This window comes from Somniosus microcephalus, chromosome 1 (assembly GCF_052327205.1).
Source record: "Somniosus microcephalus isolate GS21.2 chromosome 1, FLI_Smic_1.0, whole genome shotgun sequence".
NCBI lineage: Eukaryota > Metazoa > Chordata > Chondrichthyes > Squaliformes > Somniosidae > Somniosus > Somniosus microcephalus.
Genome location: NC_140987.1, coordinates 15,069,421 through 15,090,190, shown reverse-complemented (window position 1 = coordinate 15,090,190; position 20,770 = coordinate 15,069,421). Strand labels below are relative to the sequence as shown.

At 58.8% G+C, this 20,770-nt stretch overlaps 1 protein-coding gene across 1 annotated transcript in view; it reads left to right on the top strand.

Annotated features, from left to right (window-relative positions):
* The window catches only part of egflam (EGF-like, fibronectin type III and laminin G domains), a 190,728-nt gene that overhangs the window by 102,531 nt on the left and 67,427 nt on the right, over positions 1 to 20,770 (top strand). Inside the window, exons 10-11 of the mRNA XM_085968609.1 lie at positions 5,871 to 5,971; positions 9,983 to 10,083. Coding sequence (XP_085824735.1) covers positions 5,871 to 5,971; positions 9,983 to 10,083 — 202 coding nt within the window. The remainder of the gene's footprint in view (positions 1 to 5,870; positions 5,972 to 9,982; positions 10,084 to 20,770) is intronic.

Genomic DNA, 20,770 nt, shown 5'->3' with positions numbered 1-20,770 from the left:
CTGTCCAAATCGCTCTGGAGCTTCCTGGTCTCTTCCTCTGAGCCCACCCCCCCTCCTAGTTTAGTGTCGTCTGCAAATTTGGAAATGCTGCATCCGACTCCCTGATCCAGGTCATTAATGTAAATTGTGAACAGCTGGGGGCCCAGGACAGATCCCTGTGGTACCCCACTTGTTACTGCCTGCCATTCAGAAAATGAGCCGTTTATTCCAACTCTCTGTTTTCTATCTGACAGCCAGTTCCCTATCCACGCCAAAACTTTCCCCTTTATCCCATGAGCCTCAATTTTCCATGCTAATCTTTTATGTGGGACCTTATCGAAGGCCTTTTGGAAGTCCAGGTACACCACATCTACTGGCTCTCCCCCATCTATTCTACCAGTTACTCCCTCAAAAAATTCCAATAGATTAGTCAAGCACGATTTACCCTTTGTAAATCCATGTTGACTCTGTCCTATCCTGTCCCCATTTGCTAAGTGCTCCGCTATTTCATCCTTAATGATGGACTCCAGCATTTTGCCCACAACTGATGTAAGGCTTACAGGTCTGTAATTACCTGCTTTTTCCCTACCCCCCTTTTTGAATAGTGGGGTAACGTTAGCTACCCTCCAATCCATCGGCACTGTTCCCGAGTCTAATGAATTCTGAAAAATCATCCTTAGTGCATCCGCTATCTCTAGGGCCACCTCCTTCAGTACCCTAGGATGCATGTTATCAGGCCCTGGGGATTTGTCCACCTTCAATCCCTTTAGCTTCCTTAACACCATATCCTTAGAGATATTGATATTTAAAACAGAGATGAGGAAGAATTTCTTCACTCAAAGAGTGGTGAGCCTGTGGAATTCCCTGCCACAGAGGGCTGTGAAGGCTAATTCAATAAATATTTTCAAGAGAGAATTGGATATATTTCTGAAGGCTAAGGGGATTAAGGGTTACGGAGAAAAGGCGGGGACGGGGTACTGAACTGGTAAGATCAGCCATGATCTCATTGAATGGCGGAGCAGGCTCGAAGGGCCGAATGGCCTACTCCTGTTCCTATCTCTATGTAACTATGTAACTATGTAACATCGAATTACATCGAATTTACATAGATTTACATCAAATTTACATAGAACCTACATTAAATTTACATAGACTTTACATAGAATTACATAGAATTTACATAAAGATACATAGAAGTTGTCATAAATCTCATCCTCATAAAGAAACTACTCATGAAATAACGCTGGACGGCCAGCTGGTGGCGCCATCCAACGAGTATAAATACTCGGGCGTGCCCAGGGACATTTTGTAAGACAGGAACTAGTGAAGTACAACTAGACCTCCATGTTCTGAAACAAGTTGATTAAAGCCTTGCTTTATACTCAAACCAAGTGCGGAGTGAGTTTTATTACGTCAGAATTTACATAGACTTGCATAGAATTACATAGAATTTACATATACTTACATTGAATTTACATCGAATTACATATAATTACATAGCATTTACGTCGAATTTACATAGAATTACATATAATTTACAAAAAAATTACATAGAATGGCATAGACTTTATATATAAATGCACGGAGAGGAGACGTTATCTCCGGGGTCTTGGGGGAGATCCAGTTGGAGCCAAGTCTCGATAGGCACTGGATAGGCACTTGAGGGAAATAAACTTGCAGGGCGACGGGGATAGAGCGGGGGAATGGGACTGACTGGATTGCTCTACAGAGAGCCGGCATGGACTCGATGGGCCGAATGGCCTCCTTCTGTGCCGTTATGACTCTATGACACTATGACACTAATTATATAGAATTTACATAGAATGATATAGAACTTATATAAAATGACACAGAATTACATAGAATGTATATAGGATTACAGAGATTTACATAAAATCACATATAATTTGCATAGTATTTAGAGTACAGGTCCGTGCCGGTCTTTTATGCTCCACACGAGCCTCCTCCCACCCCTCTTCATCTCACCCCATCAACACACCTTTCTATTCCTTTCTCCCTCATGTGTTTATCCAGCTTCCCCTTAAATGCATCGATAATGTTCGCCTCAACCACTCCCTGTGGTAGCGAGTTCCACATTCTCACCACTCTCTGGGTAAAGAAGTTTCTCCTGAATTCCCCATTGGATTTATTAGTGACTATCTTATATTGATGGGTTCTAGTTCTGGTCTCGCCCACAAGTGGAAACATCTTCTCTACGTCTACCCCATCGAATCCTTTCATAATCTTAAAAACCGCCCGCCGAGCAGTGGATCCCCCGGGAATGAGCTTCGGAGCCTTTGCCAGCTGACTGTCCCAGTGTTACCTGGGCATTGATGTATCTTCTTGAGTTCAGGTCGGGGTCATTGCTGATGTGGGTTCCAGACCTTTCTCCTCTGAGTTAGAAGGTTGTGGGTTCGAGTCTCACTCCAGAGGCATTAAGCACATAATCCAGGCTGACACTCCAGTGCAGTGCTGAGGGAGTGCTGCACTGCAACAGGTGCCATTTTTCAGATGAGACGTTAAACCGAGGCCCCGTCTGCTCTCTCAGGTGGACGTAAAAGATCCCATGGCACTATTTCGAAGAAGAGCGGGGGGTGGGGGGGTATAAGATACTTTATAAATACCAGTCTTCCTATCTTCATTTGACTTGCGAGTGTTTGATGGGCCAGTGTAGAGGGAGCTTTACTCTGTATCTAACCCGTGCTGTACCTGTGCTGGGGGTTTTTGATGGGACTGTGTAGAGGGAGCTTTACTCTGTATCTAACCCATGCTGTACCTGCCCTGGGAGTGTTTGATGGGACAGTGTAGAAGGAGCTTTACTCTGTATCTAACCCGTGCTGTACCTGTGCTGGGGGTTTTTGATGGGACAGTGTAGAGGGAGCTTTACTCTGTATCTAACCCATGCTGTACCTGCCCTGGGAGTGTTTGATGGGACAGTGTAGAGGGAGCTTTACTCTGTATCTAACCCATGCTGTACCTGCCCTGGGAGTGTTTGATGGGACAGTGTAGAGGGAGCTTTACTCTGTATCTAACCCGTGCTGTACCTGCCCTGGGAGTGTTTGATGGGACAGTGTAGAGGGAGCTTTACTCTGTATCTAACCCATGCTGTACCTGCCCTGGGAGTGTTTGATGGGACAGTGTAGAAGGAGCTTTACTCTGTATCTAACCCGTGCTGTACCTGCCCTGGGAGTGTTTGATGGGCCAGTGTAGAGGAAGCTTTACTCTGTATCTAACCCGTGCTGTACCTGCCCTGGGAGTGTTTGACGGGACAGTGTAGAGGGAGCTTTACTCTGTATCTAACCTGTGCTGTACCTGCCCTGGGAGTGTTTGATGGGACAGTGTAGAGGGAGCTTTACTCTGTATCTAACCCGTGCTGTACCTGCCCTGGGAGTGTTTGATGGGACAGTGTAGAGGGAGCTTTACTCTGTATCTAACCCGTGCTGTACCTGCCCTGGGAGTGTTTGATGGGACAGTGTAGAGGGACCTTTACTCTGTATCTAACCCGTGCTGTACCTGCCCTGGGAGTGTTTGATGGGACAGTGCAGAGGGAGTTTTACTCTGTATCTAACCCGTGCTGTACCTGCCCTGGGAGTGTTTGATGGGACAGTGTAGAGGGAGCTTTACTCTGTATCTAACCCGTGCTGTACCTGCCCTGGGAGTGTTTGATGGGACAGTGTAGAGGGAGCTTTACTCTGTATCTAACCCGTGCTGTACCTGCCCTGGGAGTGTTTGATGGGACAGTGTAGAGGCAGCTTTACTCTGTATCTAACCCGTGCTGTACCTGCCCTGGGAGTGTTTGATGGGACAGTTTAGAGGGAGCTTTACTCTGTATCTAACCCGTGTTGTACCTGCCCTGGGAGTGTTTGATGGGACAGTGTAGAGGGAGCTTTACTCTGTATCTAACCCGTGCTGTACCTGCCCTGGGAGTGTTTGATGGGACAGTGTAGAGGGAGCTTTACTCTGTATCTAACCCGTGCTGTACCTGCCCTGGCAGTGTTTGATGGGACAGTGTAGAGGGTGCTTTACTCTGTATCTAACCTGTGCTGTACCTGCCCTGGGAGTGTTTGATGGGACAGTATAGAGGGAGATTTACTTTGTATCTAACCCGTGCTGTACCTGCCCTGGGAGTGTTTGATGGGAGAGTGTAGAGGGTGCTTTACTCTGTATCTAACCCATGCTGTAACTTGCTGGGAGTGTTTGATGGGACAGTGTACAGGGAGCTTTACTCTGTATCTAACCCGTGCTGTACCTGCCCTGGGAGTGTTTGATGGGACAGTGTAGAAGGAGCTTTACTCTGTATCTAACCCGTGCTGTACCTGCCCTGGGAGTGTTTGATGGGCCAGTGTAGAGGAAGCTTTACTCTGTATCTAACCCGTGCTGTACCTGCCCTGGGAGGGTTTGATGGGACAGTGTAGAGGGAGCTTTACTCTGTATCTAACCCGTGCTGTACCTGCCCTGGGAGTGTTTGATGGGACAGTTTAGAGGGAGCTTTACTCTGTATCTAACCCGTGCTGTACCTGCCCTGGGAGTGTTTGATGGGACAGTGTAGAGGGAGCTTTACTCTGTATCTAACCTGTGCTGCTTTATTGGTGCCTTAATAGATGGAGCTCTGCCGCCACCTACTGGTGCTTTGTAATAGTAGGCGACAAGTTCAGTTTCACAATTAAGACATTTGGGGGGCGGGTGGGGGGGGGGGAAATTTGGTTGGTTAGCGCCTCCCATTAGCGCCTCTAGGGGCACTCACAGAGCGCTAGGAAGTTAGCGCCTAAGCGCGCCAATTTTAGCGCCGTTCGTGAAATTGACCAGATGTTTTGCGGCAGCGCCGAATACTACCGCCACAATCTCCTGCGCCCGCCAATCGTGACGTCAGTCGAGTGCGCAACGCCCCGGTAGCGCCGCAGACTGGATATTGAGGTGCGTCCCCTGTCTTAGCGCCTGCCGCTAGGAACGACAGGTAGAGGGGAATGTTTTCAAGTCGGGAAGGGGCTGGGGGAGCGCTATTTAAAGGCGGGCGCTTCCTGCCTTTTTTTGTCGACTAAGTCTTTGGTAAACACAGGTTGAGAGGGAGAGAGACGTCTGGAGAGATTTATCGCCCTCAGCACCACTTTTGAGGTTCCTAAGCGCTGAGCTCTTTCCCTGGGCCGATCCATTAGTGCTTCCCACACAATTGCTTTCGAGGTCTCTCCAGGCCGAGATTCAAGGCTGCAACGAGCAGGGAGTGGCTGGCCAGCAAGATGGCCCCTCCCCTTTAAGAACTGGGCGGCACCAGTCTGTCTGGCTTCCATGGTAACGGACATCGCCTGAGCTTCGGTAGCGTTCTGAGGTAACGCCTCGCTCCCCGACGTTAGCGCCTTATGAGAGCTGTGCAGCGCCTGATTTAGCGCTCCAATCACCTCCAGGGGCGGTAGAGGTGAATTTTGCCGTCGGAGGCGATAATTAGCGCCGGGCGCTAAACTTTGCGCCCAGCCGATATTAGCGCCCCACAATGGGCGATACCCAATTTTTGCCCTTGCATTTATACGGCACCTTTCACGACCTCAGGGACTCCCAAAGCGCTTTACAGCCAATGAAGTACTTTTTGAAGTGCAGTCACTGCTGTAATGTGGGAAACGTGGCAGCCAATTAGCGCACAGCAAGCTCCCACAAACAGCAATGTGATAATGACCAGATAATCTGTTTATTAGTGATATTGATTGAGGGATAAATATTGGCCAGGACACCGGGGAGAACTCCCCTGCTCTTCTTCGAAATAGTGGCCGCGTAATCTTTTACGTCCACCTGAGAGAGCAGACTTGTTTAAGGCCTCGGTTTAAGGGTCTGATGTGTGTTCGCTGGGTCGCGCAGTGTTGTTGATGGAATTGATACAGGGTTTCTCCTTTCCGCTCCCTCAGATATTTCCATTCGATTCCCAAAGTTCTATGGTTACTCCTACCTCACCTTCGAACCTCTCAAGAATTCCTACCAGACCTTTCAGATAACCATTGAGTTTAAGGTGAGTGAAACTGTACAGAAAGATGAAGTGTAAAAACTGCAAAAACCTGAAACAACAACAGCTGATACAGCACCTTCAGTGTAGTCAAACGTCCCCAGGCACTTCACCGGAGCAAACTAGCAAACACCAAGCCAGACAAGGAGATAGTAGGGCAGGAAAGTGGTGGGTTTTAAAGAGCTCACAAAGGAGGAAAGAGAGGTTTAGGGAGGGAATTCCAGAGCTTAGGGCCGGGACAGCTGAAGGCACGGCCGCCAATGGTGGAGCGATTAAAATCAGGGATGCTCAAGAGGCCAGAATTAGAGGAGCGCAGATATCTCGGGGGGTTGTGGGGCTGGAGGAGATTAGAGATAGGGAGGGGGCGAGGCCATGGCGGGATTTGAAAACAAGTATGAGAATTTTGAAATCGAGGTGTTGCCGGACTGGGAGCCAGTGTAGGTCAGTGAGTACAGGGGTGATGGGCGAACGGGACTTGGTGTGAGTTAGGACACGGGGCAGTGAGCACAGGGGGTGATGGGTGAGCGGGACTTGGTGCGAGTTAGGACACGGGGCAGTGAGCACAGGGGGTGATGGGCGAACGGGACTTGGTGTGAGTTAGGACACGGGGCAGTGAGCACAGGGGGTGATGGGTGAGCGGGACTTGGTGTGAGTTAGGACACGGGGCAGTGAGCACAGGGGGTGATGGGCGAACGGGACTTGGTGTGAGTTAGGACACGGGGCAGTGAGCACAGGGGGTGATGGGTGAGCGGGACTTGGTGCGAGTTAGGACACGGGGCAGTGAGCACAGGGGGTGATGGGTGAACGGGACTGGGTGTGAGTTAGGACACGGGGCAGTGAGCACAGGGGGTGATGGGTGAACGGGACTTGGTGCGAGTTAGGACACGGGGCAGTGAGCACAGGGGGTGATGGGTGAACGGGACTGGGTGTGAGTTAGGACACGGGGCAGTGAGCACGGGGGGTGATGGGTGAACGGGACTGGGTGCGAGTTAGGACACGGGGCAGCGAGCACAGGGGGTGATGGGTGAACGGGACTGGGTGTGAGTTAGGACACGGGGCAGTGAGCACAGGGGGTGATGGGTGAGCGGGACTTGGTGCGAGTTAGGACACGGGTCAGCGAGCACAGGGGGTGATGGGTGAACGGGACTTGGTGCGAGTTAGGACACGGGGCAGTGAGCACAGGGGGTGATGGGTGAGCGGGACTTGGTGCGAGTTAGGACACGGGTCAGCGAGCACAGGGGGTGATGGGTGAGCGGGACTTGGTGCGAGTTAGGATACGGGGCAGTGAGCACAGGGGGTGATGGGTGAACGGGACTGGGTGTGAGTTAGGACACGGGTCAGCGAGCACAGGGGGTGATGGGTGAACGGGACTGGGTGTGAGTTAGGACACGGGGCAGTGAGCACGGGGTGATGGGTGAACGGGACTTGGTGCGAGTTAGGACACGGGGCAGTGAGCACAGGGGGTGATGGGTGAGCGGGACTTGGTGCGAGTTAGGACACGGGTCAGCGAGCACAGGGGGTGATGGGTGAGCGGGACTTGGTGCGAGTTAGGACACGGGGCAGTGAGCACAGGGGGTGAGCGGGACTTGGTGCGAGTTAGGACACGGGGCAGTGAGCACAGGGGGTGATGGGTGAACGGGACTGGGTGCGAGTTAGGACACGGGTCAGCGAGCACGGGGTGATGGGTGAGCGGGACTTGGTGCGAGTTAGGACACGGGTCAGCGAGCAGAGGGGGTGATGGGTGAACGGGACTTGGTGCGAGTTAGGACACGGGTCAGCGAGCAGAGGGGGTGATGGGTGAACGGGACTTGGTGCGAGTTAGGACACGGGGCAGTGAGCACAGGGGGTGATGGGTGAACGGGACTTGGTGCGAGTTAGGACACGGGTCAGCGAGCACAGGGGGTGATGGGTGAGCGGGACTTGGTGCGAGTTAGGACACGGGGCAGTGAGCACAGGGGGTGATGGGTGAGCGGGACTTGGTGCGAGTTAGGACACGGGGCAGCCGAGTTTTGGATGATCTCAAGTTTACGTAGGGTGGGACGTGGGACGCCGGCCAGGAGTGTAAACGATGGAGGGGAGACCCACAGCCATGGGGGCCAAGTACCCCTGTCACATCTCAACCCAGTATTTGGAGCCAGCGCCCTCCACTCCCGGGGCCTCGAACCCTTCACCTTCCAACCCAGAGGTGGGCTTGCTACCCCCGAGCCAGTGGTCACTCTGTACTCTAGACACTGCCCGCTGGGGCTGTCGGGAGTGGGCTGTGAACTCCCCCCGAGCCAGTGGTCACTCTGTACTCTAGACACTGCCCACTGGGGCTGTCGGGAGTGGGGTGTGAACTCCCCCTGGGCCAGTGGTCACTCTGTACTCTAGTCACTGCCCACTGGGGCTGTCGGGAGTGGGGTGTGAACTCCCGCTGGGCCAGTGGTCACTCTGTACTCTAGACACTGCCCACTGGGGCTGTCGGGAGTGGGGTGTGAACTCCCGCTGGGCCAGTGGTCACTCTGTACTCTAGTCACTGCCCACTGGGGCTGTCGGGAGTGGGGTGTGGACTCCCCCTGGGCCAGTGGTCACTCTGTACTCTAGACACTGCCCTCTGGGGCTGTCGGGAGTGGGGTGTGGACTCCCCCTGGGCCAGTGGTCACTCTGTACTCTAGACACTGCCCGCTGGGGCTGTCAGGAGTGGGGTGTGAACTCCCCCTGGGCCAGTGGTCACTCTGTACTCTAGACACTGCCCACTGGGGCTGTCGGGAGTGGGGTGTGAACTCCCCCTGGGCCAGTGGTCACTCTGTACTCTAGACACTGCCCACTGGGGCTGTCAGGAGTGGGCTGTGAACTCCCCCTGGGCCAGTGGTCACTCTGTACTCTAGACACTGCCCTCTGGGGCTGTCGGGAGTGGGGTGTGAACACCCCCTGGGCCAGTGGTCACTCTGTACTCTAGTCACTGCCCACTGGGGCTGTCGGGAGTGGGCTGTGAACTCCCGCTGGGCCAGTGGTCACTCTGTACTCTAGACACTGCCCTCTGGGGCTGTCAGGAGTGGGGTGTGAACACCCCCTGGGCCAGTGGTCACTCTGTACTCTAGTCACTGCCCACTGGGGCTGTCGGGAGTGGGCTGTGGACTCCCCCTGGGCCAGTGGTCACTCTGTACTCTAGACACTGCCCGCTGGGGCTGTCGGGAGTGGGGTGTGGACTCCCCCTGGGCCAGTGGTCACTCTGTACTCTAGTCACTGCCCGCTGGGGCTGTCAGGAGTGGGGTGTGAACTCCCCCTGGGCCAGTGGTCACTCTGTACTCTAGACACTGCCCGCTGGGGCTGTCGGGAGTGGGGTTTTTGAATTACCCCCCCGAGCTCGCTTCCCTTGATGAAGAGCATGTATCCGAAAGGCTCGAACCTTCAGTCTTCCCAGCTCTGACCTGACCTGCTGTGTATTTCCAACATTTTCCGCGTTGTTTTAAAAATTGAAATAGTTAAGCTGGCAAGGAGAAGCTGGGATTGTTCTCCTTAGATCAGAGAAGGTGAAGGGGAGATTTAATCGAGGTGTTCAAAATCATGAGGGGTTTCGATAGAGTGAATAAGGAGAAAGTGTTTCCAGTGACAGGAGGGTCTGTAACCAGGACACAGATTTAAGGTGTTTGGCAAAAGAACCAGAGGGGAGATGAGGAAACATGTTTTTACGCAGCGAGTTGTTGTGATCTGGAATGTGGTGGAAGCAGATTCAATAGTAACTCTCAGAAGGGAATTGGAGAAATACTTGAAAAGGAAAGATTTACAGGGCTATGGGGAAAGAGCAGGGGGGAGTGGGACTAATTGGAGAGCTCTTTCAAAGAGCCGGCACAGGCACGATGGGCCGAATGGCCTCCTGTGCTGTGATTCTACGATGTACTGACGGCCAAAGCGTTGAGCACCATCCTTCCCCCGCCTCCTGTAGAGTAGGGCGTTTCCTGCCCATCGCTCCTGCCCATCGGTCTCTCTCTTTACCCCCCGCCGATGCTGATTTATCTTCTTGCGCCACTCTTGCAGGCGGACGTGGAGGACGGTTTGCTGCTTTACTGCGGAGAGAGCGAGAACGGCCGCGGGGATTTCCTCTCCGTCGCAATCATCCGTCGACACCTCCAGTTCAGGTCAGGAATTCCCTTCTGAAATACAAGCAAAACAAAAAGACACACGGCCCCCGGGTTTACACGGTCCCCGGGTTTACACGGTCCCCCGGGTTTACACGGCCCCCGGGTTTACACGGTCCCCCCGGGTTTACACGGCCCCCGGGTTTACATGGTCCCCGCGTTTACACGATCCTCGGGTTTACACGATCCCCGGGTTTACAAGATCCCCGGGTTTACACGGTCCCCCGGGTTTACACGGCCCCCGGGTTTACACGGTCCCCCCGGGTTTACACGGCCCCCGGGTTTACACGGTCCCCCGGGTTTACACGGTCCCTGGGTTTACACGGTCCCTGGGTTTACACGGTCCCCGGGTTTACACGGTCCCCCCGGGTTTACACGATCCCCGGGTTTACACGATCCCCGGGTTTACACGATCCCCGGGTTTACACGGTCCCCCGGGTTTACACGATCCCCCGGGTTTACATGATCCCCCGGGTTTACACGATCCCCCCGGGTTTACACGGCCCCCGGGTTTACACGATCCCCGGGTTTACACGATCCCCCGGGTTTACATGATCCCCCGGGTTTACATGATCCCCCGGGTTTACACGATCCCCCCGGGTTTACACGGCCCCCGGGTTTACACGGTCCCCCCGGGTTTACACAGACCCTGGGTTTACACGGTCCCCCCGGGTTTACACGATCCCCGGGTTTACACGATCCCCGGGTTTACACGGTCCCCGGGTTTACACGGTCCCCCGGGTTTACATGATCCCCCGGGTTTACACGGTCCCCGGGTTTACACTGTCCCCCGGGTTTACACAATCCCCGGGTTTACACGGTCCCCCGGGTTTACACGGTCCCCCCGGGTTTACACGATCCCCGGGTTTACACGATCCCCGGGTTTACACGGTCCCCCGGGTTTACACGATCCCCGGGTTTACACTGTCCCCCGGGTTTACACGATCCCCGGGATTACACGGTCCCCCGGGTTTACACGGTCCCCCCGGGTTTACACGGTCCCCCCGGGTTTACACGGTCCCCCCGGGTTTACACAATCCCCGGGTTTACACGGTCCCTGGGTTTACACGGCCCCCAGGTTTACACGGTCCCCCCGGGTTTACACGGTCCCCGGGTTTACACAATCCCCGGGTTTACACGGTCCCTGGGTTTACACGGCCCCCCCGGGTTTACACGGTCCCCCCGGGTTTACACGGTCCCTGCGTTTACACGGCCCCCCCGGGTTTACACAATCCCCGGGTTTACACGGTCCCTGGGTTTACACGGCCCCCAGGTTTACACGATCCCCGGGTTTACACGGTCCCCCGGGTTTACACGATCCCCAGGTTTACACGGTCCCCCCGGGTTTACACGGTCCCCCCGGGTTTACACGGTCCCCCCGGGTTTACACGGTCCCCCCGGGTTTACACAATCCCCGGGTTTACACGGTCCCTGGGTTTACACGGTCCCCAGGTTTACACGGTCCCCCCGGGTTTACACGGTCCCCCCGGGTTTACACAATCCCCGGGTTTACACGGTCCCTGGGTTTACACGGCCCCCAGGTTTACACGGTCCCCCCGGGTTTACACGGTCCCCGGGTTTACACGGTCCCCCCGGGTTTACACGGTCCCCTGGGTTTACACGGTCCCCCCGGGTTTACACAATCCCCGGGTTTACACGGTCCCTGGGTTTACACGGCCCCCAGGTTTACACGATCCCCGGGTTTACACGGCCCCTCCCCGGGTTTACACGATCCCCGGGTTTACACGGTCCCCCTGGGTTTACACGATCCCCGGGTTTACACGGCCCCTCCCCGGGTTTACACGGTCCCCCGGGTTTACACGATCCCCAGGTTTACACGATCCCCGGGTTTACACGGTCCCCGGGTTTACATGATCCCCCGGGTTTACACGATCCCCGGGTTTACACGGTCCCCCCGGGTTTACACGGTCCCCCGGGTTTACACGGTCCCCCCGGGTTTACACGGTCCCCGGGTTTACACGGTCACCCCGGGTTTACACGGTCCCCCGGGTTTACACGATCCCCCCGGGTTTACACGGTCCCCGGGTTTACACGGTCCCCGGGTTTACACGGCCCCCAGGTTTACACGGTCCCCCTGGGTTTACACGATCCCCCGGGTTTACACGATCCCCGGGTTTACACGGTCCCCCCGGGTTTACACGGTCCCCCCGGGCTTACACGATCCCCGGGTTTACACGGTCACCCCGGGTTTACACGGTCCCCCGGGTTTACACGATCCCCCCGGGTTTACACGGTCCCCGGGTTTACACGGTCCCCGGGTTTACACAGTCCACCCAGGTTTACATGGCCCGCCTGGGTTTACACGGTCCCCCCGGGTTTACACGGTCCCCCGGGTTTACACGGACCCCCTGGGTTTACACGGTCCCCCTGGGTTTACACGATCCCCGGGTTTACATGATCCCCGGGTTTACACGATCCCCCCGGGTTTACACGGTCCCTGGGTTTACACGGTCCCCGGGTATACACGGTCCCCCCCCCGGGTTTACACGGTCCCCGGGTTTACACGGTCCCCGGGTTTACACAGTCCCCGGGTTTACACGGCACCCCGGGTTTACACGATCCCCCCCGGGTTTACACGATCCCCCCCGGGTTTACACGGTCCCCCCGGGTTTACACGGTCCCCCCGGGTTTACACGGTCCCTGGGTTTACACGGTCCCCGGGTTTACACGGTCCCCCCGGGTTTACACGGTCCCCGGGTTTACACAGTCCCTGGGTTTACACGGTCCCTGGGTTTACACGGTCCCCGGGTTTACACGGTCCCCCCCGGGTTTACACGGTCCCCGGGTTTACACGGTCCCTGGGTTTACACGGTCCCTGGGTTTACACGGTCCCCCCCGGGTTTACACGGTCCCCGGGTTTACACGATCCCCCCCGGGTTTACACGGTCCCCCTGGGTTTACACGGCCCCCGGGTTTACACGGTCCCCGGGTTTACACGGTCCCCCCCGGGTTTACACGGTCACCCCGGGTTTACACGGTCCCCCCGGGTTTACACGGTCCCCGGGTTTACACGGTCCCCCCGGGTTTACACGGCCCCCGGGTTTACACGGTCCCCGGGTTTACACGGTCCCCCCCGGGTTTACACGGTCCCCCCGGGTTTACACGGTCCCCGGGTTTACACGGTCCCCGGGTTTACACGGCCCTCCCGGGTTTACATGGTCCCCCGGGTTTACACGGTCCCCCCGGGTTTACACGGTCCCCGGGTTTACACGGTCCCCGGGTTTACATGGCCCCCGGGTTTACACGGTCCCCGGGTTTACACGGTCCCTGGGTTTACACGGTCCCCGGGTTTACACGGCCCCCCCGGGTTTACACGGCACCCCCCGGGTTTACACGGTCCCCGGGTTTACACGGTCCCCCTGGGTTTACACGGTCCCTGGGTTTACACGGCCCCCCCGAGTTTACACGGTCCCTGGGTTTACACGGCCCCCAGGTTTACATGGTCCCCCCGGGTTTACACGGTCCCTGGGTTTACACGGCCCCCAGGTTTACACGGTCCCCCCGGGTATACACGGTCCCTGGGTTTACACGGCCCCCCCGAGTTTACACGGCCCCCCCGGGTTTACACGGCCCCCGGGTTTACACGGTCCCCCCCGGGTTTACACAGTTTCCCCGGGTTTACACGGTCCCCGGGTTTACACGGTCCCCCCGGGTTTACACGGTCCCCGGGTTTACACGGTCCCCCCCGGGTTTACACGGTCCCCCCGGGTTTACACGGTCCCCCCGGGTTACACGACCCCTGGGTTTACACGGTCCCTGGGTTTACACGGTCCCCCCGGGTTTACACGGTCCCCCGGGTTTACACGGTCCCCGGGTTTACACGGCCCCCCCGGGTTTACACGGTCCCTGGGTTTACACGGTCCCCCCGGGTTTACACGGTCCCCCGGGTTTACACGGTCCCCGGGTTTACACGGCCCCCCCGGGTTTACACGGTCCCCGGGTTTACACGGTCCCCGGGTTTACACGGCCCCCCCGGGTTTACACGGTCCCCGGGTTTACATGGTCCCCCCGGGTTTACACGGCCCCCCCGGGTTTACACGGTCCCCCCCGGGTTTACATGGTCCCCCTGGGCTTACACGGTCCCCGGGTTTACACGGTCCCCCCGGGTTTACACGGTCCCTGGGTTTACATGGTCCCCGGGTTTACACGGCCCCCCCGGGTTTACACGGTCCCCGGGTTTACACGATCCCCGGGTTTACATGGTCCCCGGGTTTACACGGTCCCCCGGGTTTACACGGTCCCCGGGTTTACACGGTCCCTGGGTTTACACGGCCCCCGGGGTTTACACGGTCCCCCCCGGGTTTACACGGTCCCTGGGTTTACACGGCCCCCCCGGGTTTACACGGTCCCTGGGTTTACACGGTCCCCCCGGGTTTACACGGTCCCCGGGTTTACACGGTCCCCCCGGGTTTACACGGTGCCCGGGTTTACACGGTCCCCCGGATTTACACGGTCCCCGGGTTTACACGGTCCCCGGGTTTACACGCTCCCCGGGTTTACACGGTCCCCGGGTTTACACGGTCCCCCCGGGTTTACACGGTCCCCGGGTTTACACGGTCCCCGGGTTTACACGGTCCCCCCCGGGTTTACACGGCCCCCCCGGGTTTACACGGTCCCCCCGGGTTTACACGGTCCCCGGGTTTACACGGTCCCCCCGGGTTTACACGGTCCCCGGGTTTACACGGTCCCCCCGGGTTTACACGGTCCCCGGGTTTACACGGTCCCCCCGGGTTTACACGGTCCCCGGGTTTACACGATCCCCGGGTTTACACGGTCCCCGGGTTTACACGGTCCCCCCGGGTTTACACGGTCCCCGGGTTTACACGGCACCCCCGGTTTTACACGGTCCCCGGGTTTACACGGTCCCCCGGGTTTACACGGTCCCCGGGTTTACACGGTCCCCCCGGTTTTACACGGTCCCCGGGTTTACACGGTCCCCCGGGTTTACACGGTCCCCGGGTTTACACGGCACCCCCGGTTTTACACGGTCCCCGGGTTTACACGGTCCCCCGGGTTTACACGGTCCCCCCGGATTTACACGGTCCCTGGGTTTACACTGTCGCCCCGGGTTTACGCGGTCCCCGGATTTACACGGTCCCCCCGGGTTTACACGGTCCCTGGGTTTACACGGCCCCCCCGGGTTTACACGGTCCCCGGGTTTACACGGTCCCCGGGTTTACACGGCCCCCAGGTTTACACGATCCCCAGGTTTACACGGTCCCCGGGTTTACACGGTCCCCCCGGGTTTACACGGTCCCCGGGTTTACATGGTCCCCCCGGGTTTATACGGTCCCCCCGGGTTTACACGGTCCCCGGATTTACACGGTCCCCGGGTTTACACGGTCCCCCCGGGTTTACACGGTCCCCCCGGGTTTACACGGTCCCCGGGTTTACACGGCCCCCCCCGGTTTTACACGTGATATGCCTATCAATTAGTCCAATAAAAGGCGACGAGTTAAGAACGTAACTGAAGGTTTTTATTGGCTAAATAACAGAGCCCACCCTCGTGGGTGATCCGATCCAACAGGGAGGAATACTAGCCAGTCAGCTACCTTTATACCTGGGCAGGTAATGGGCGGAGTCGGAGGTGGTCAGCCCAGGTATAACAGTGCGACAAGAGGCGACCTCGTGTAGTGATGTGACAGTGAGAACAGTGAGAACAATATACAGTGATAACTATAACAGTGGTTTACCACAACACGATCCCCGGGTTTACACGGTCCCCGGGTTTACACGGTCCCCCCGGGTTTACACGGTCCCTGGGTTTACACGGTCCGCCCGGGTTTACACGGTCCCCGGGTTTACACGGTCCCCCCGGGTTTACATGGTCCCCGGGTTTACACGGTCCCCGGGTTTACACGGTCCCCGGGTTTACACGGCCCCCGGGTTTACACGATCCCCGGGTTTACACGGTCCCCGGGTTTACACGGTCCCCCCGGGTTTACACGGTCCCCCCGGGTTTACACGGTCCCCGGGTTTACACGGTCCCCGGGTTTACACGGTCCCCCCGGGTTTACACGGCCCCCGGGTTTACACGATCCCCGGGTTTACACGGTCCCCGGGTTTACACGGTCCCCCCGGGTTTACACAGTCCCCCCGGGTTTACACGGTCCCCGGGTTTACACGGTCCCCCCGGGTTTACACGGTCCCCGGGTTTACACGGCCCCCGGGTTTACACGGTCCCCGGGTTTACACGGCCCCCGGGTTTACACGATCCCCGGGTTTACACGGTCCCCGGGTTTACACGGTCCTCGGGTTTACACGGTCCCCCCGGGTTTACACGGTCCTCGGGTTTACACGGTCCCCCCGGGTTTACACGATCCCCCCCGGGTTTACACGGCCCCCGGGTTTACACGTCCCCCCGGGTTTACACGATCCCCGGGTTTACACGGTCCCCGGGTTTACACGGTCCTCGGGTTTACACGGTCCCCGGGTTTACATGGTCCCCGGGTTTACACGGCCCCCCCGGGTTTACACGGTCCCCGGGTTTACACGGTCCCCCCGGGTTTACACGGTCCCCCCGGGTTTACACGGCCCCCCCGGGTTTACACGGTCCCCCCCGGGTTTACACGGTCCCCCCGGGTTTACACGGTCCCCGGGTTTACATGGTCCCCGGGTTTACACGGCCCCCCCGGGTTTACACGGTCCCCGGGTTTACATGATCCCCCGGGTTTACACGGTCCCCGGGTTTACACGGTCCCTGGGTTTACACGGCCCCCGGGGTTTACACGGTCCCCCCCGGGTTTACACGGTCCCTGGGTTTACACGGTCCCCCGGGTTTACACGGTCCCCCGGGTTTACACGGTCCCCCCCGGGTTTACACGGTCCCTGGGTTTACACGGCCCCCCCGGGTTTACACGGTCCCTGGGTTTACACGATCCCCCCAGGTTTACACGGTCCCCCGGGTTTACACGGTCCCCGAGTTTACAGGGTCCCCGGGTTTACACGGCCCCCCCGGGTTTACACGGTCCCCGGGTTTACACGGTCCCCCCGGGTTTGCACGGTCCCCGGGTTTACACGGTCCCCGGGTTTACACGGCCCTCCCGGGTTTACATGGTCCCCCGGGTTTACACGGTCCCCCCGGGTTTACACGGTCCCCGGGTTTACACGGTCCCCGGGTTTACACGGTCCCCGGGTTTACACGGTCCCTGGGTTTACACGGTCCCCGGGTTTACACGGCCCCCCCGGGTTTACACGGCACCCCCCGGGTTTACACGGTCCCCGGGTTTACACGGTCCCCCTGGGTTTACACGGTCCCTGGGTTTACACGGCCCCCCCGAGTTTACACGGTCCCTGGGTTTACACGGCCCCCAGGTTTACATGGTCCCCCCGGGTTTACACGGTCCCAGGGTTTACACGGCCCCCAGCTTTACACGGTCCCCCCGGGTATACACGGTCCCTGGGTTTACACGGCCCCCCCGAGTTTACACGGCCCCCCCGGGTTTACACGGTCCCCGGGTTTACACGGTCCCCCCAGGTTTACACGGTCCCCGGGTTTACACGGTACACCCGGGTTTACACGGCCCCCGGGTTTACACTGTCCCCGGGTTTACACGGTCCCCCCCGGGTTTACACAGTTCCCCCGGGTTTACACGGTCCCCGGGTTTACACGGTCCCCCCGGGTTTACACGGTCCCCGGGTTTACACGGTCCCCCCCGGGTTTACACGGTCCCCCCGGGTTTACACGGTCCCCCCAGGTTACACGGCACCTGGGTTTACACGGTCCCTGGGTTTACACGGTCCCTGGGTTTACACGGTCCCCCCGGGTTTACACGGTCCCCCGGGTTTACACGGTCCCCGGGTTTACACGGCCCCCCCGGGTTTACACGGTCCCCGGGTTTACACGGTCCCCGGGTTTACACGGCCCCCCCGGGTTTACACGGTCCCCGGGTTTACATGGTCCCCCCGGGTTTACACGGCCCCCCCGGGTTTACACGGTCCCCCCCGGGTTTACATGGTCCCCCTGGGCTTACACGGTCCCCGGGTTTACACGGTCCCCCCGGGTTTACACGGTCCCTGGGTTTACATGGTCCCCGGGTTTACACGGCCCCCCCGGGTTTACACGGTCCCCGGGTTTACACGATCCCCGGGTTTACACGGTCCCCGGGTTTACACGGTCCCCCGGGTTTACACGGTCCCTGGGTTTACACGGCCCCCCCGGGTTTACACGGTCCCCGGGTTTACACGGTCCCCCGGGTTTACACGGTCCCTGGGTTTACACGGTCCCCCCGGGTTTACACGGTCCCCGGGTTTACACGGTCCCCCCGGGTTTACACGGTGCCCAGGTTTACACGGTCCCCCGGATTTACACGGTCCCCGGGTTTACACGGTCCCCGGGTTTACACGGTCCCCCCGGGTTTACACGGTCCCCGGGTTTACACGGTCCCCGGGTTTACACGGTCCCCCCGGGTTTACACGGCCCCCCCGGGTTTACACGGTCCCCCCGGGTTTACACGGTCCCCGGGTTTACACGGTCCCCCCGGGTTTACACGGTCCCCGGGTTTACACGGTCCCCGGGTTTACACGGTCCCCGGGTTTACACGATCCCCGGGTTTACACGGTCCCTGGGTTTACACGGTCCCCCCGGGTTTACACGGTCCCCGGGTTTACACGGTCCCGCCGGGTTTACACGGTCCCCGGGTTTACACGATCCCCGGGTTTACACGGTCCCCGGGTTTACACGGTCCCCCGGGTTTACACGGTCCCTGGGTTTACACGGCCCCCCCGGGTTTACACGGTCCCTGGGTTTACACGGTCCCCCCGGGTTTACACGGTCCCCGGGTTTACACGGTCCCCGGGTTTACACGGTCCCCGGGTTTACACGGTCCCCCCGGGTTTACACGGTCCCCGGGTTTACACGGTCCCCGGGTTTACACAGTCCCCCCGGGTTTACACGGTCCCCGGGTTTACACGGTCCCCCCGGGTTTACACGGTCCCCCGGGTTTACACGGTCCCCCCGGGTTTACACGGTCCCCCCGGGTTTACACGGTCCCCGGGTTTACACGGTCCCCGGGTTTACACGATCCCCGGGTTTACACGGTCCCCCCGGGTTTACACGGTCCCCGGGTTTACACGGTCCCCCCGGGTTTACACGGTCCCCGGGTTTACACGGTCCCCCCGGGTTTACACGGTCCCCCCGGGTTTACACGGTCCCCGGGTTTACACGGTCCCCCCGGGTTTACACGGTCCCCCCGGGTTTACACGGTCCCCCCGGGTTTACACGGTCCCCGGGTTTACACGGTCCCCCCGGGTTTACACGGCCCCCCCGGGTTTACACGGTCCCCGGATTTACACGGTCCCCGGGTTTACACGGTCCCCGGGTTTACACGGTCCCCCCGGGTTTACACGGTCCCCCCGGGTTTACACGGCCCCCGGGTTTACACGGTCCCCGGGTTTACACGGTCCCCGGGTTTACACGGTCCCCGGGTTTACACGGTCCCTGGGTTTACACGGTCCCCCCGGGTTTACACGGTCCCCGGGTTTACACGGTCCCCCCGGGTTTACACGATCCCCGGGTTTACACGGTCCCCGGGTTTACACGGTCCCCCCGGGTTTACACGATCCCCGGGTTTACACGGCCCCCGGGTTTACACGATCCCCGGGTTTACACGGTCCCCGGGTTTACACGGTCCCCGGGTTTACACGGTCCCCGGGTTTACACGGTCCCCCCGGGTTTACACGGTCCCCGGGTTTACACGGTCCCCCCCGGGTTTACACAGTCCCCCGGGTTTACACGGTCCCCCCGGGTTTACAGGGTCCCCCCGGGTTTACACGATCCCCGGGTTTACACGGTCCCCGGGTTTACACGGTCCCCTGGGTTTACACGGTCCCTGGGTTTACACGGTCCCCGGGTTTACACGGTCCCTGGGTTTACACGGTCCCCGGGTTTACACGGTCCCCGGGTTTACACGGTCCCTGGGTTTACACGGTCCCCCCGGGTTTACACGGTCCCCGGGTTTACACGGTCCCCGGGTTTACACGGTCCCTGGGTTTACACGGTCCCCCCGGGTTTACACGGTCCCCGGGTTTACACGGTCCCCCCGGGTTTACACGGTCCTCGGGTTTACACAGTCCCCCCGGGTTTACACGGTCCCCGGGTTTACACGGTCCCCGGGTTTACACGGTCCCTCCGGGTTTACACGATCCCCCCCGGGTTTACACGGTCCCCCCGGGTATACACGGTCCCCCCGGGTTTACACGGTCCCCCCCGGGTTTACACGGTCCCCGGGTTTACACGGTCCCCCCGGGTTTACACGGTCCCCCCCGGGTTTACACGGTCCCCGGGTTTACACGGTCCCCCCAGGTTTACATGGTCCCCGGTTTTACACGGCCCCCGGGTTTACACGGTCCCCCCCGGGTTTACACGGTCCCCCCGGGTTTACACGGTCCCCCCGGGTTTACACGGCCCCCCCGGGTTTACACGGCCCCCCCGGGTTTACACGGTCCCCGGGTTTACACAGTCCCCCCGGGTTTACACGGTCCCCGGGTTTACACGGTCCCCGGGTTTACACGATCCCCGGGTTTACACGGTCCCCGGGTTTACACGGTCCCCCCGGGTTTACACGGTCCCCCCGGGTTTACACGGCCCCCCCGGGTTTACACGGCCCCCCCAGGTTTACACGGTCCCCGGGTTTACACGGCCCCCCCGGGTTTACACGGCCCCCCC